At 37.6% G+C, this 16,929-nt stretch overlaps 1 protein-coding gene across 1 annotated transcript in view; it reads left to right on the top strand.

Annotated features, from left to right (window-relative positions):
- The window catches only part of Peli2 (pellino E3 ubiquitin protein ligase family member 2), a 174,841-nt gene extending 158,324 nt beyond the window's left edge, over positions 1 to 16,517 (top strand). The window contains exons 4-6 of the mRNA XM_046461501.2: positions 6,401 to 6,598; positions 8,021 to 8,209; positions 11,771 to 16,517. Coding sequence (XP_046317457.1) covers positions 6,401 to 6,598; positions 8,021 to 8,209; positions 11,771 to 12,337 — 954 coding nt within the window. The 3' untranslated portion in view covers positions 12,338 to 16,517. The remainder of the gene's footprint in view (positions 1 to 6,400; positions 6,599 to 8,020; positions 8,210 to 11,770) is intronic.
- The last annotated feature ends 412 nt before the right edge of the window (positions 16,518 to 16,929 follow it).

Here is a 16,929-nt window from a genome sequence, read left to right as displayed (position 1 = left end):
ATGTGTTAGTTGTTTTAAAAAAATAATCTTAGATGAAAGACATGGTCATAAAATAAACATAGTATTCTAAGTGCCACTTTGGACTCAAAAGTAAGATTCATCTTATTTAAGCAAAATGGTAATGGTAATTTTACTCTCTATGCCTTTCTATTATATAACCTTCTAAATGTCCTTTCTTCTCAATCTACCAAAGAAAACTTCTTTCTAAATAGGAGGATACTCTCCTATTCTTCCCTGATGGTATTTTTATGGAACTTTATCATGATTTTTTAAATATTTAACAAAATTATGCATTTTCTACTTATAAGCTTTTTTATAGTAAAGATTATAAGATTTTTATGTAAATAGGGGAAATTCCTACAAATGAATCAAAACTATGTTACCATTGTCACCACTAAAATCAATAATTTCAAGTACTACTAAAACATAAGACATTGAATTTTTTTAAAGATTACTTAGCAAATTTCATGTAGTATTCTTTAGTGACATGTTGTGACATAGTGTGTTCTACACTATTATACAATTACATTCTATTCTCATTATTCACTTCCTACCTTCTCATCTCTGCAGAATGAATTAAAGTTTTAGTTGGATTTTTTAGTTTCCTGTTATTAATTTTCAAGTGCTTCATTTTGTTACACAGAGTATTAGAGCACTCAAGATTTAATAAAATTAATAGGCATTTTTTTAACTGCAAGTGCATGGCAGCAAAGATTGCAGTGACCATTAGCATACTCTGGTGTACTGCCTTGAGTTGCTAAAGCACTTTCTCTGTTAGCCACTGTAGCTTTAGCATCCTTCCTGCAAACACCAGTACTGGAGAGGCAGTGGCAATCTTTGTATGATATGGACCTGGATCCCTTGACATGGGCTAAGGGACAACCCTCAAGGTTTCGTGGACTGTGCTCTAGTTTACACCACCTTGTTAATTTCATAGATTAGAAATATGGTTCTTCAAAAGAAAAAGTAACTCAAATTAAACTCAGAGAAGGCATTAGTAACAGCAATAAGATTTAGGTCTCCTGAGTTCTTGGTCCTCTACACAGTACTAATGCAACCTCTTTAAAAACATAGTAAGCTGAAAAGAATTCGTATATTTCTTGAGACATAACATGTTTTTCATTTTTACTCAAGTGATCAGATTCCATTCACAGGCTAACTGGATGTGTTAGAGGATTAATGTCAGAACATTTGAAGTAACTCTTAGAAGACCTTGAGAAGGCAAGCTTGTTTTCATGTTTACCTCCTCATAACAAGTTATATGTCCAAAGCCCAAGTATGGACCTTGATGTAGAGAGCCGTTCATGTTAGTTGCTCCCGTTAGAGTGATATCTAGGTTAACTGAGTATTTAAAAGAAGAATACCAGAAAAAGACCTTGTACTGCATGTCCCATAGTGGAAGCAGAGAGTAGGCTCAGAGCTTAGCAATATTACTAGCTGAGGGGGGAAAAGAAAATCAAAATTAGCTCTGGATTTAAGGGAGCAGGATTAAGGGCAAGAAAATCTGAATTAATATGGTCAAATAAGATCTTAGTAATTATTTTCTGGAGTAGAGGTAAAAAAAAAAAGAAAAAGGAGTCTGCAATAAAGTAAAATATAAACAAAGTTTGTGGGAGGGATCAGAGGAAGTGACAGATGTCTTACCAAGTCCCTCAGGTGAAGTGAGATACCACATGAGGTCTGACTCCACAGCTGGGGCTAAGTGCTTTTTCCCTCTGACTTCTCAGTTTCAGTCTGTGAACCTGGGTGCTGCAGTGCCTCACATTTTGGGTTTCTTCTTGTTTGTTTTTTAATTGACTTGGTTTATTTCAGTTTGTGATGATAGCATTTAATTAAGATCCATTTAGTTAGAGAAAATGTTAAAGAATATCTGCATTTTTCAGTAGTTATTTCTTTAAAATGTACTTAAAATTGCACCTCCAGGGCTCATGTGTATGTGCATGTATCTCAGAGGATTCAAACTCACTGTCAGAACCCCCCCAGTCATCATTGTATTTCTTGGGCATCTATTGTGTTGTATACTCATCTGGGTCCTGCAGCTAAAAAGCTGAGCCTCCCTCTTGTGCATGCAGCCTGTGTTCTGGAAGAGGGAGAGAGACATTTCGTTAGAGAAAGTAGCAAGTGGAAGAGCTCCAGGTCAAGAGCAGAAACAAGGAAGAGGGAGTAAAATTAGATGAACTTGGAGTAGCCAATAGAAGCTGAGAAGGAAGACCTTCAGGTCAGGTCAGGAGTCTGGGTTTTATCCTAGGAGTTTTAGAAAGCTGTTACAAAGATTTTAAACAGGAGAGATAATCTCTTTTTTATATTTTTGAGATATCTCTGTGTATGGAGAATAGTCTAGGAGTCAAGGATGAAAAAAGGGATTTGGGAGGCTAAGGTAATGGAGTCCAAGTAAGAGATGGTGATGACTGGATGAGATGGGGAAAATGGGAAGATAGAAGGTATAATTGGAGGTACAGTGGATGAGGTTTACAGAGGGATAATGTGGACATGGAAGAATGAGAAGAATCAGGATAATTCTTAGGTTTTTACTGAGCTAATTGAATGCCAGTCAGTTTTTGAAAGGGAAAAATCTAAGGGTTGAAGGTGGATCAGTGTTCTGTTTGAAGCATGTTATATTTGAGATGCTTATTAGAACTAAGTGGAGATTGGGTGTGTCAGTCTGAAAACTCAGGGGAGAGATCAGGACTTTTTGACTAATGAATGGAATTTGATGAGATTGCCTAGAGAAAGAACAGAAAGAGGAGGAAGGTGACTGGACATATTTTGCCACTTTAATACCAGGGACAGATGTGCTGGCTGATTATAACCTCTGGATTTAGCAGTGTATTAGTCATGGGAACCTTAGTATGAGTGGATTCAGTAGAGGTGAGGGGAGGGAATCCCAGCTGGGGTGGGTTTAGGAAGGAGTTAGAGATGGGCAAGGAAAAGGAGGTGGTATCTGATGACAGATTTCCCAGGAAGTATTGCTGATCAGTGAATCTGAGACACAGGAGGAGGAAATCTTTCTCAAGAAGAGAGATTAGTGTTGCAAAGCTGTTGTCACTGTGCTCTATGAGCAGCAAAATGTTTGTAACAGTACAGAAAGTGATAGGCTGGAAATTGAAATTTTTATAGCATTTTGGCATTGCTGAGACATGCAAGCAAAGAACCATTTTTCTACTGCTTGTTTTTTATTATTTTTTAAAGGTATCAGTGAATTTTTAACAAAAACAAGTCTGCTCCTCCAGCCATAGTTTGAGAAGTTCCAGAGATAGGATCCAGTATGAAGGAGTGGGTAGTAATTCAGGAGAGAGGGACAAGCAGAAGCAAAATCCACAGGAAGGGAAGACTGTTGACTACCAGGCTCTGTGCAGAGATGGGTCTTGGGTAGTAGCAGCAATAGTTGAGTCTTATCATAAGAGTGAGGCTGTAAAATAAAGGGGGAGGGGAGGAGAAATGAGGGACACACTCCCAGTGCTTCATGCCACCCTGCTTGAGCTGGCCTCAACCAGCATCCAGGCAAACCCTTACTTTTCTGATGCGCGCGCGCGCGCGCGCACACACACACACACACACACACACACACACACACACACACACACACACACACACACACACACACACACACACACACCCCTACCTATATATTTTAAAATACATTGGTTGGATGGTTGGAGTAAAATATTTGCTACCACTACTATTTGAAAACTAGCACTCTGACTCTCAGAATGAAATTCAGAAGCATTTTGGCCTCTGTACTATATGAATATCAGATGAAATTCATAAACATCTTGGCCTGTCTTACAAGATTGCCTTTAAAAAAAAAAGAGAGTGGAGCTGATCTAGCAGCGAAAAGAAAGGCATGCTGCAGACTTTCCACACTGAGTGAGTTTTCAGTAGGAAAGTAACTTAGATATTTTTTTGGACAAAAGCAGCATGTGGTTTGTGTCCTAAAGTATAAATTTTACTAGAACTCCAGAGGTTAGATGTAAATGAAAGTGAATTGATGAAAAAATCTTATCTGGCCAGTCAGATAAGATCATGGCTTAAAATAATGGATCCTAGCAGAATGTTCCAGTTGGATTAAATATCACGTTTTAGAGTCAATTTCCTTTAATTCACGAAGAAATTAATGTAATAAATTTGGATGAATTCAAGAATGTGGCCTTCTAGAGGAGAATAACTTTTGTAGACAGGAAGGAGCAAAGGTTGAGGATATAGATCCATAGTAGAACACTTGCCTAGCATGCATGAGGCCCTGGGTTCGATCCCCAGTGCTGTAAATAAGAAAAAATAAAATAAATAAGAGAGAAGAGAAGGAGTAATTGTGTGGCATTCTAAAAGAGCACAGTTTAGCTTTGAGCTTAAAAATTGAGAAATGAACATGGCTTGATATAGCTGTGCCTTAGAAGGCAGTTAGGACACAGACTGTCATTTGTGGGGCCTCCTGTTTTGTGAGATGACCAGGGGATTTTGAACTTTTCAATTTATTTCACTCCTAAACTATATTGAAACAGAGGTTCAGGACAGGTACTGGAGTAGGCCTTTTTTTCTCCTATATGCTTTTCTGTGTTTGTTAAATATTTTGCAATAAGTATTTGTTACTTTTCTAATTGTTTTTATTATAACTTTTGTGGAGGAAAAAAAATCACAGCATCATGAACCAATAGAAATACCGAGCTACACATCCAGCTTCTAAATGAATCTAGCAAGATTGTACAATCTGAGAAAGATAAATTGTATGATTTGAGTTTATAATCTCCCTAATTTAGATGTTGTATTTTTTTAACGAGTCATATTTTTTTAAACCTGAAATGCACATATTCAGGCATTATACATCTGTTCAAGTTGATGAGTTTCAGTAAAACCAGAGGTTTAGTTTATTCCAGGCACATTTCATTAGAACAAGAAATTAAGAGTTGTAAAAAAAAAAAATGAGAAAATCGAGCTTGTTGTTTTGGTTTTATAGGGTTAGACAATGCATGAGAAAGTGTATGAGAGATTTAAAAAAGAAACAGTAATATTGTTTCAGGAAGCAAGCAGAGCTAAGTGATACAGGATATTTTCTCTTTACTTCATTCATTTGGATAAAAAATTATTTTACATTGCTTATGTTTTAAATGGAATTTTATGATAAGAATAAAAATACCTTAGAAATTGACTTTCAGAGCCTTGTACATATATCTCAGAACTCTGGTGTACCCTCCATTAGCAACTTCAGAATCAATGTTGCTGAGAGAGGACATTAAAATTATATTTGGTGAAAAATTCTTCATTTACATATAAGTGATTTTTATTTAAGAAGGCTTTTTGGTACATAATAACATTTATCACTTTTCAAGTTATACATTCATAAAACATCATTATAAAAATGTTTTAAATTCTATCTTGAGGATTTCCTTAGTTTAAACAAATACAATTTCCTAGTTCACAGAGAAAGCAGTACCTGTTTTATTTGAATTTACTGAATAGGAAAAGCTTTGTTAAAGAACTCTTAAGATCTTCCTAATGAAATGTATTCTTTCTGGAAGCATTTAAATCTTGCCAAGCAGAGTAAACCAATATAACAATATTAGCAACTTTTTAGATTTTCCCCAGAGAAGTGTTTTTTCCCCAAAAAAATCCAAACTTGAAATGCCAAGACCAGCTTTTTAAGTAAGTCTTTTATTTGGCTACATCCCAAGCTTTTGGCTGACTTGTATAAGCCCTTTATATGATTCTCAGACACACTGAGTAATGGCAGTAGACATTTTTACTCTGCATGTAGGTACGGGCTGTTGCTGCTTAGTGCTGTGAGTCACCATTGGATTTACTTAGGAAAGCCATTCTCAGGAGCTGAGCAAGAAGAGGGAGGCAAGAGTTCCTTTGTTTATTTAAAACTTGCTTTTCTCTAGATATAGAAAAAATTTTTTTCAAAGAATTATTTGCTATGAAAGTGCTTTTTCTACCCAGAACCAGGAGATAATCTAATGTGTGGAGGATGATCTAATATTTTCCTCCAGAGTAGAAAATTAATCTTTCTCTTATTATTTAAAATCTGATGGTCTAAGCAACAGGCATAGCATTTCAGTTAAGAAAGATAAAAACATTCTAGAGATCTGCTAAATGATATGTGTGTCTGTGTACAATAATTCCAGTATTGTGCATTCAAATATGTGGTGAGGGTAGATCTGATATTAAGTTTTCTTACCACGATAAAATAAAATTGATAGTTTTTTAAAAATCTAGAGATGGGGTACCATAATTTCTTTCCCTTAGTTAAATAGGAAAAAGAACACAACTGAAAGTTTTTTACTAAATTCCGATCCTCAGGGCAGAGATAATGAATGTTGAAGGGCGTCTGAACACCCATCACATGTGAAAAAAGTATGGTAACCTGACTTTTTAAGCAAATCATGAGTGTGTTTGATTCACTCAGGTGGGCAGATCAACAGAAAGCCCTATTGACTTCGTGGTCACAGACACCATTTCTGGTGGTCAGAACAATGATGAAGCCCAGATCACTCAAAGCACCATATCAAGGTTTGCTTGCAGGATTGTGTGTGACAGAAATGAACCTTATACGGCGCGGATATTTGCAGCTGGCTTTGACTCTTCCAAAAACATATTTCTTGGAGTAAGTACTGGTAATAATTACAAATTTCAGGAAAAATACTCATTATTAGATATAGAACATTTAATGGAGACCAAAAATTTGCTTGTGATGCTTCTAGTTAGATTTTGAGATTTTAGTTTTCAGGTGGCCAGTTTGAAAAACTGTTTTTAAAAATTCATTTAATCTGGCTCCAGTGGCTTAGACAGGAGGTTCACAAGCTCAAGACTACCGTCAGTAATTTAGCGAGGCCCTAAGAAACTTAGGGAGACCCTGTCTCAAAATTAAAAAATAAAAAGGGTTGGGGATGTGACTTAGTGGTGAAGATCCTCTGGGTTCAATCAGCAGTACCAGAAAAAAACTCTAATCAATGATTAGATGATTAATAGTGTTTTGTAAGAAAACAAAATGGCTACAGCTTGTTGGCTTAATATATTTTGAAATTTTGTACCTTTAATAAAGTCATTTTTTCATGATTATTCTTTTTCCTATATCCAAAGATTAAACAAACAACAGTCATTGCTTGTTATTTGTTATGTTTGCTCTGTCAACTATAATATGTACATTAACTACTTTTTAAAGTGTATATATTACCATTATGCATATGTATTTATGGTGGATTTAATAGGTTTATTTCAGGAGGAAAAAAGTAGCCAGATCTAGATAATTACAGTCCAAGGAAAATGTTAGTGAGTTATTCATTCACTCATAAATGTTTTCCTAAGTGTTTTCTGTGTTCCATACTGAATTATAGATATGGTCTCACCGAGAATTAAAAAGTCCATGCCTTTATAAGTTTCCTTATAAATGAGCCCCCCAAATTTTATTGAATGATCAGTTTTAATATACTTTCCTCTCAAATCAATATTATTTTTGCAGGATAGGAAAAAGAAAAGAAGAGGGGAATTGCAGTGGCACAGGCAACCAAGAGTGTCTGTCTTGCCACTTATGCCTTCTGCTTTTGAGTATATAAATGCTGATTTGTAAGAAGACAAAATGGCCACTATTTGTTGGCTTAATGTTTTTTGAAATTTTGTACCTTTAATAAAGTCATTTTTTCTTGACTCTACTTCTTTCTATATCCAAATAATGAATGCATGTAAAGCATTTTTAGGAAATAGGATAAAAGCACGGCACAAGTGCAACCGAAGAAAGAAAACAGATTCTTGGATTCATGCAGGGTATGGGGGAATCTGATGGAGAAGCCCAGGCATCAGGCATTTTTCTTAAGCTCCTGAAGTGAATATAATGTATATCTAGTGATAAATAATTTATCTATTTTACCACATATTTCATATTGTCAGAATAATTGCATATTTTATCCTATTATTATTAGCTTTAAATAGCTCCCCTGTACCCCTACTAGTATTTTAAAGAGACCCCCAATTCCCTCATTTTGAATGTTACCTTAATGTATTTTTTTATGGTCTGTGATGTACTCTCCAGGAAAAAGCAGCAAAGTGGAAAAACCCTGATGGCCACATGGATGGGCTCACTACAAATGGTGTCCTGGTGATGCATCCCAGGGGGGGCTTCACTGAGGAGTCTCAGCCTGGGGTCTGGCGTGAGATCTCTGTCTGTGGAGATGTGTACACCTTGAGAGAAACCAGGTCAGCCCAGCAAAGGGGAAAGCTGGTAAGTGGGTCCTGCTCAAGGACACATACCAAACTACGGAAACTCACTTTGGACCGTCATTTTCCACTCCCCTGAAGCTCAGAAAACCTTTGTACAGGTCTAAGTGCCAAGCCCCCTGACCCACGAAAATGAGAATTCTTAAGTTCCGAAAGTTAGAGGGACATGGCCATCCTTGTGTTAATGTTTAAACTCGTTCATAGTGGCTGTAACTTACCTTTTGCTCCTTAGTATCTTAAGAGCATAATCATTTATTACCTACCACACTACAAAATTCTACTTAAATCCACTCTAAGGAAAATGAACTTACATTTAGAGTAAAGCTTTACTGATTTGCAAAAATCCTGAGTAATCCAGGACAAGTTGGTGACATTTTTTAATTAAAGAATGATACAGACTTTCTTGAACTAAGAATCAATTAAGTTTGCTTTTTACCCCTTAAGTTCATAGTAAGAAATGAATATAGAATTTGCTATATAATTTTTTCCAAAGTCATAGTTACAGCTTTTTACTTGATGATTCATATACTGTATTGACCTGGCTTGTTAATGCTTTCCTGCAGTTCTCACCACTTAGAGTCAGGCCCTAGAGCAGTTGGTTTGGAGCCGTTTCTTCTCTGGAGATTAATTATAATACCTTAAATGGGAAGCTTTTGGTTTCTGATCTTGCCAAAAGTTTGTGGCACAGCTTCCAAATAGTTCTTAGTACACTTCACAGTTTGGACTTCAGTTAATTGTTAAGTTGGAGCAAGAGGAAACAAATGCCTTTTCTAGATGCTAGAGAAGAGGAAGTTCTTCAAGATTCCCTTAGAAAAATATAGAGAATGGAGGATGTGAGCTAGCATTTTGCAGGGAGAAAAATGATAATCAAATATTTCTATTATAGAGAAGATGGGATTCTTTTGCAGACCTGGTTTGCTGTTCTCTCCAAGGTGTTTGTTTTAGCAGAGTTGTTGCTGTTATTTCTATTTCACACCATAGTTTAGCCATTGGCACAGCGTCTGCATCTATAGTAAAGCCTAGTCTTGGAGCATCATGGCTGAATGCATATGAAAAGCATTTTCCTAGAAAAGCCAACCAATTCAATAAGTTTTGATAAATACTTTCCAAGAAATTATAAATAGGAAAGGTAATATGAATGCAATTTTTTCAAAAACCTTTTTTTTTTCCTGGTTATCTGGTAGTTTTATATAAGACTGACCTAGATCGGCCGAACTGGCTATTAATCATTACAACAGCAAGAATTAGAAAGCAGCAAGTGGTTATTGGGTACTGGCATTATGTCAGCACTTCAGACTTCAGCTCATTTACCCTGTACCACAGCTCTCTAAGGAAAGAAGAATCAGTCCATTTTATGGCTAAGGAACATTTGGCATGGATAAGTTAAATGCTTCCAAGCTTCACAAGATTCAGAGGTGGCTATAGACAGGGTTTAAATTCAGCTCCTCCTGGCTGAGAGTCTGTGGTCCTAACTACCACTCAGTACCATCCCTTGGGAAGCCACACTTAGCTCTCACCAAGAGGGTTTGCACAGAGCATTTGCCTCCTGGTGATTAGAAAGCACATCCTGGACTCCACAGAGAGCTCCTTAGGTCAGGAGGGCATGCCACAGAGTGTTCCTTATCCACTCTGGTCCTTATAACGTAGTTTAGGTAACTGTGTATGCCAGGAAATTTTGCCAATGCTGCTGAAAAGAAGCCACTCCAAAAAATGGCTTCTGTTGATGGGTGGGTTGTAATAAAGAGAGACTAATTTTGAAATTAGTCCCTGTAAGTAATACATAGATATGTGTTAAACTGTAGACATCTTCCTCAAATCAGGCGTTCACAGCTCTTAGATTTTATACTTGAACATCCATTCCCTGTGCCTCTTAGCTATTGCCCCCATGGTATTCTTGGTTGAGGCGCATTCATCCTCTTTGCCTAGAAAAAGAACCCACCCTAGCTGACTCTACCTCTTTTCCTAATCATTACAACAGCAAGAATTAGAAAGCAGCAAGTGGTTATTGGGTACTGGCCCCTCCACCATCTTTCAAACATGCAAACCGATTTTTACAAGGCCACCTAAACCTCCTCTGACTCCCTCAGGCATGCAAGACCAGCCAGCTCTTCAGCCTGGCCCAGCTGTGCCAGAGCCCCAGCCTGGTCACCTGGCTTTGACCTCAAGTTAACTGTTGTTCCCTCAGCACTTTCTGCTGAGCATTCTTGTGCTTCCTGCACGTGTGCCTTCCTTGTAGCCCACCTCCTGACTCCTGATGTCTTGCTCAAATCTCTGTTCAAGGAAAACACTTTTAAAAACCATTGCTCGCCTTCTAACTTCATTAAAGTAACAGCAGCATCTGTTTATGTAGTATTTACTGCTTGCCAAACCTTATCCTAGGAACTTTATTTGTATTAACTTATTTAACCCTCATGATCGCCTTTTCTAAGTTTTACAAAGAAACTAAGGGATAGGGTGCTTCAGTAACCTGCCCAGGGTTATACAACTGCTAGGTGACAGAGTCAGGCTCAAACCGAAGTAGTAGGCTCCAGAGTCACAGTCTGAGCCACAATGAGGCTGTGGCCTCATGGCTTTTGACTGGCCCTTACTCACTCCTGGGTCTAGGAACGTCTGCTTCCCACTGAAGAAGAGGACTCTGTTTTCTTGATTTTGGTACCCTTAGGGCTTAGCATTATCTGGCACAAGGAGGCAGAGGTCAGACTCCTGCTGACCAGGTCCAACAGTGCTGCTGTCAGCTGGTCATCAGTCTTGTAAGCACTTGGTACACAGCATAGACATCCTTTGAAAACAAAGGCTCATAGTGAAAGCTTCAGCTTGGTCCTTAGAAACGAGGATGAAGGACAGATTCAAGGTATGTGGGAAGCTAAATGTCGCCAGGAGAGTGTCAGACACTTCAGTAATGATTTCAGCCCCAAAGGATCTTCTGCATTGGCTCTGGTCTAAATGAGTATGAGTCTTTTCCACTTGTATTGGTGGGACATCTCTGTCCTTTAATGAGATCAATGACTAATTATATTATCGACTTAAGGAGTAAAAAAATAAGAGTCTAAGCTGAGCAGGGTGGTAAATGCCTGTAATCCCAAAAACTCAGGAGGCTGAGGCAGAAGGATCACAAGTTCAAGGCTAGCCTGGGCAATTTAGCAAGACATTGCCTCAAAAATGAAAATAAAAAGAAGTGCTAGGGATGTAGGTCAGTGATAGAGCACTTGCCTAGCATGTGTGAGGCCCTTCAATCCCCAGTAGCACCAAAAAAAATAATTATTTTTTTCAATTTAAAGAGATTTGTGAAGTTCATTAAAATAACCGCTGTATTAACTGAACCTAGGTGTTTTGTGCTCAAGGCTTTGCATCCTGGACATATATATTGTCTAATATTTAAATGAGAAAACTGAAGCTCAGGGGGGGTAGGTTACTCCCCTAGACCTGCTTGAAGTGAGATAAATTTCCTCCCTGGGTCTTCTTCAAAACTGGTTTTGTATTTATTTTGAGAGGAAAGTCAGAGTGATTTGCTCCATGGTTTTCAGGATTTTGCTTTTAAAAGGCATATCTGTCAAACCCATTGTAGGTAGAAAGTGAGACTAACGTCCTGCAGGATGGCTCCCTCATTGACCTGTGTGGAGCCACTCTTCTGTGGAGAACAGCAGACGGTCTTTTCCACACTCCGACTCAGAAACACATCGAGGCTCTCCGGCAGGAGATCAATGCTGCGCGACCCCAGTGTCCTGTGGGGCTCAACACCCTGGTCTTCCCCAGCATCAACAGGAAAGAAGTGGTAGAGGAGAAGCAGCCCTGGGCATATCTCAGCTGCGGCCATGTTCACGGGTACCACAACTGGGGCCATCGGAGCGACACAGAGGCCAACGAGAGGGAGTGTCCCATGTGTAGGACTGTGGGCCCCTACGTACCTCTCTGGCTTGGCTGTGAGGCAGGATTTTACGTAGATGCAGGACCACCGACTCATGCTTTCACCCCCTGTGGACATGTGTGCTCAGAAAAGTCTGCAAAATATTGGTCTCAGATTCCTCTGCCTCATGGAACTCACGCATTTCATGCTGCCTGCCCTTTCTGTGCCACACAGCTGGTTGGGGAGCAAAACTGCATTAAATTGATTTTCCAAGGTCCAGTTGACTGATGCCCTTGACAGCCATCTACTATTAACAAGTTACTGTGAAGATTTTGCCACTAACTAGAATTCTACCTTTTTGTAATGCTGTTTATTAGGGAAAGGGTGGACTGAGACTGGGAAAAAAGGGGGGACACAGTGATGAAACATGGCAGGAGTTGAACAGATACCAGTGGTATCTTGCATGCTCAAAACAGCAGCATCGTCATTGAAGTCTGCTTGATTAAACCATAATATCTGTGTAATAATTGGATTTCAACTGCCATGCTTTTATTTTTAACCTTGGGCTTTTAACCAAGTTTTTTTTTTCCTTTGTAAACTTGGACAAGATTTTACAATATAGAAGAAATTTATTTGAAAGTCACTGTAAACGTGCTGTGTGGGATGGCGTTACCCAAAACATGTACGGTGTCTGGAGTGCCTGACGCGGCTAGGGTGGCGCTTTGCACAGGACTGGTGAACAGGAGACCTTAGGAACAGGGGCTTGTTTTGAAATCCGGGGCATTTTTCTAATTTATTTTTCTGACTCTCTTGGAAGGACAATATTCATATATTGTGGGATTTTTTTTTAACTTCAGTGGAATTCACTTACATAGTCACTCATCAAATACTTGGCATTTCAAACAAAGAATTTTTCCATAATTTCTTAGTCTGCCTTTTGTTACTTCTGCCTGATGTGGTTTGTCCCTTACCCTCATCTTATATGGCCAGGACTGTTTGATTAAAAAACAGCAGCTCTTAAAAGTTCTTTAATGGAGGGTGACTATTACAGCAGTAGTCATGGCCTAGGTACTATAATACCAACTTTATCTGCATATTGAATTATTTAAGATTTAAGAGTGATTAAAAATACACTGTTACTTTTTAAAACCACTTGTTTGGGTTTTATAGGGTTTCTTCTTCTTCTTCCTCCTCAAGAAAGCCAAAATTCTATGAGCCTAAAAGCAACAAATCACAATGATACAGTCATTTTTGTTCAGTCGCTTTCCCTTGCTGTGAAAGGAGCCCTTTAAGTTTTGAAAATGTTTGCAAATCAAACTAAGTTTAAATGTGATCATTAGATATACACAAAACCAAGTGATACATCTGCAGAGATAATTTGAAATTTCTGATTTTTGAGAGCAAATGAGTGTTTACTGAGGAATAATTAAATCAGAATTTCATATGAGCTCTACCATCCCTCTCTGTTAGTTTCATTTCATTTTGATTAATAATTCTTGGATGCTCATTCTCTGTGCTTGGTACCAGAGTATCACTGCTCCCAGAATGCAGAGAATCTGTAGCTAATATAGGCCCCTGCTCGTGGAGCAAGCATTCATTTAAACTAACATCCTCATACATGGACCATCAAAGATTTGATTTACATTTTCTAATCTTTGTAAATATATGTAATTTATATGATTCTAATGTACTATATTCATACTTGAATTGGTTTTTCCATATTTTGCCTACCGGCAAATAGTTTGCCTATTTCCCGTCATTCTAACCTATTTGAATACTCTTTTCCTTAAAGTGATAAGATTTATTACTCTTAATTGCTGCTGCTTAATTTGACTTAATATTTTTAAAGTTCAGCCTGTCAGTTTTAAAATAGCTTTATTTTTCAACGGAGATCATTGTTGAGGATGAGGTATTTTTGTTTTGGGTTTTCTTTTGGTAATTTTTAAGTGATGTAAAAATCCTACAGCAGTTTTCTCATTAGTAGCTTCCTCTATTCTGTATATCTTACTCTACCTGCAGACAGAAAATGAAAGGAAAAGATGAAATTGCCTAGAATAGTGTATTAAGTGCCATCTGATCTAGCCAGAATCTCTGATGACTAGCTTTGTTGATAGAGTTGTCTTTTCAGCCTATGAGTCTATGGGCTCTGAAGAATGATAAAGGAGGTTCTTGTCCCTTTTCTTGTTTTATAGCTAGAGAGTGGTTTGAGGGTTCTTGATACTCCAGGATCATCTTGTAAGGTAAATGGTATTGTACCCAGAAAGGCTGAATTTCACCTACCAAAAGAAACACAACTTTTTTTTCTAGAAAATTATGCTTTGATATCATAATTTTCCACATCAAGGACTATTTATAAATCTAGTACTTCTGCATGTGATATATGCCCAAAAGTAAGCTTACCATCTGAAGTTTCTGACTTTTACTAAACTCAGCTTAAGTGCAAGTTGAAATTTGGGCAGTAAATTCCAAGCTCTTGGAACGGGTGAGAGTGCCACCTGCTATGGCTACACATCTTTTCCTTTGGCTTCCAAATGAGGTCCTCTCCCACCCAGTCTAAGGAACCTCAGAGAGGTGGCACATCTGTAAAAGGAAACCACACTCACCTAAGCTACTCATAAGATTCCCTTATAATTTTGACTATTGAGATTTTTTTTTTGAAGACTTGAAAGCAACTTAGTTTGTGAAAATAAAAAACTCTAGCTCACCAAAGTAGAGTAATACAGTTGAGTAAAGGTCATGTCTCCAAGGTCACTTCTTGCTTTTATGTCTGGCTTTTATGCCCTGCTGGCAGCTGGAAGTTTGCTGGGGCCCCAGCAAACTTCCAGCTGCCAGCAATGCCCCACTCGACCACTTGTACACATAAGGAATCCAATTGTCCCGGTCTCAGCCTAACCGAGATGCCTTTTTCAAATAGGTTTCCAGAAGCAAAACTCCAGTGATGTATTTCCATAGATATTTTTCTTTTCAGTTGTTTATGTCAGTTTACTACAAAAAAAAAAAAAAGGATTCAGAGTGGATGGGGTACAACTCTGAGTATTTTTCTAGACTGAAATTTTTTATTAATAATCGGTGCTGCCGGGTCATGCATGCTGCAACTCTCAACATTTCCCTTATTTGGTTCAGCTTTTTGCAAAAAGGGCTACAGGTCACACTGCAGAGTATTAAGCTTTCTGGTGGATTTTTTTTTACCCCAACTATGGCCCAAAAGAATTAAAAATCTTTTAATATAAATAGAGAACATATTTATCATTCCTCAATAGTTAATTAGAGTTTGGTACCTTTGTGCCTCAGGGAAGCCACGTGATATAACTGGTTATAGAATTTCAGGGTTAGGGTTTAAGGAAAGGAGAAAGCCATTGGAAAACTGATGGGCTCCATTAAGGAGACTAATGAATCTGGATGCAGAAATATGCCAGGAACTGGCATAAACATGATTGTAGTAGAATTTATTTTCTAGTACCAATAGGAAAATCATTTTAAGTTATTATATATACTGTATTAGGAAAGTTGAGGTGAACTCTTCCTAAAGCTTCAATGCCTTTTGTTTTTGCTGACATAGAAAAATCTCAAACCTTTGTTATTTGGGAGCTCAGTATTGTTATTTGGGCACTTTTGAGAGTTTAAGGAGCACATTTTCTACTTAATTTATATGTACTATATATTATAGAATTGTTACCTGCAATTCTTGGATTTTGCTCCACTTCTTTTCTTTTTGAAAGCCATTCTGTCCTTTGGATGTTCACAGGAGGTGTGGTCACACCATTCATTGTGCTGGATGAACACCTGCTAATGTCATGTGATCTTGCCGCATAACAGTGGCATTTCTGATAGGGGATTTTTATTTTAAGCCAGACGCAGGTCCATTCCCTTGGGTGTTACTCTTATGTCCCCATAGATTAGCCTTTGTGGGGCAAGAGAATGAAGTTCTTCTGCAGCTATGGACAGAGAACACCACCCTGTTGTCATTTATGACCCAAAGGTCAATGAGACAACTTCAGGGTCTTTTTAAAAGCATTGCTGAAGCAGTAAAACAAAAGAAGGTTCAGTATTTTCTTTTTAATAAAACTTACACCCTTTCAAATAAATTTTCACCCTCGTAAAGAACCCCTAAACGAGGATGGGGGCAAATATTTTTCCAGTTGTACGTAACCATTTCTTAACATGTTTCTAAGCAAACAAAAAATAAACTCAATGAAAGGGAAGTGTTTCATTTTTAGCTAAGATGGCAGATTGCTTCTCTGTATTGAATAGTCTAGAAGTTAAGGGGGTGGTCATATTTACCATGTATAGTGTTATGAGCAGTTAAATTTTATGAATATATTTGTAAAATTGTTCTTTTATATTTCATGTCAAATTAAAAAGTTTATTTCTTCACTATTGTACCTGTGGAAATACAAGCCATTTTACAGGAAAAATCTTCAAAAACTATTAAACAGATCTCACTATGTTTGTGAGTCATTTGTCTTCAGACTCTGGTTGTCATTGGGTTCATCAGGATAGTAGGAGGAAGATACAAATGTAGGCTTGATTTCTGCATTTCTCAAACTTCCCAGTTAATCCCAAATAGTTGAGTTTATTGTTAATTGTTTTATACTCTGCACAATACATATTTAAATCTGGGTTCTGAAAATCAAAAATTTATTAAAGTTGGTGCTTGTATCATCGTTTCTTGGGACATTTTATCACTGTCAAATAAATCTAATTTCTAGGAAAATTTAACCTGGATGATAGAATTAATTTTCTTCATGGTCATTATAGTCATGTTACTGCTTTTGTAACAGTCTCTCTTCATTTTTAACATAATAAGGATTGTATTAAAGCCTTCAAGCCTTAAGATGGTGTTTCTGTCATAAGAAAATATATGCATGTATGACAGTTTT

The sequence above is a fragment of the Marmota monax genome, unplaced genomic scaffold (assembly GCF_021218885.2).
Source record: "Marmota monax isolate L192 unplaced genomic scaffold, Marmota_monax_Labrador192_F-V1.1 WCK01_AAM20220418_F8-fsc00001, whole genome shotgun sequence".
Taxonomy (NCBI): Eukaryota; Metazoa; Chordata; class Mammalia; order Rodentia; family Sciuridae; genus Marmota; species Marmota monax.
This window is presented reverse-complemented; position numbering and strand designations above follow the sequence as displayed.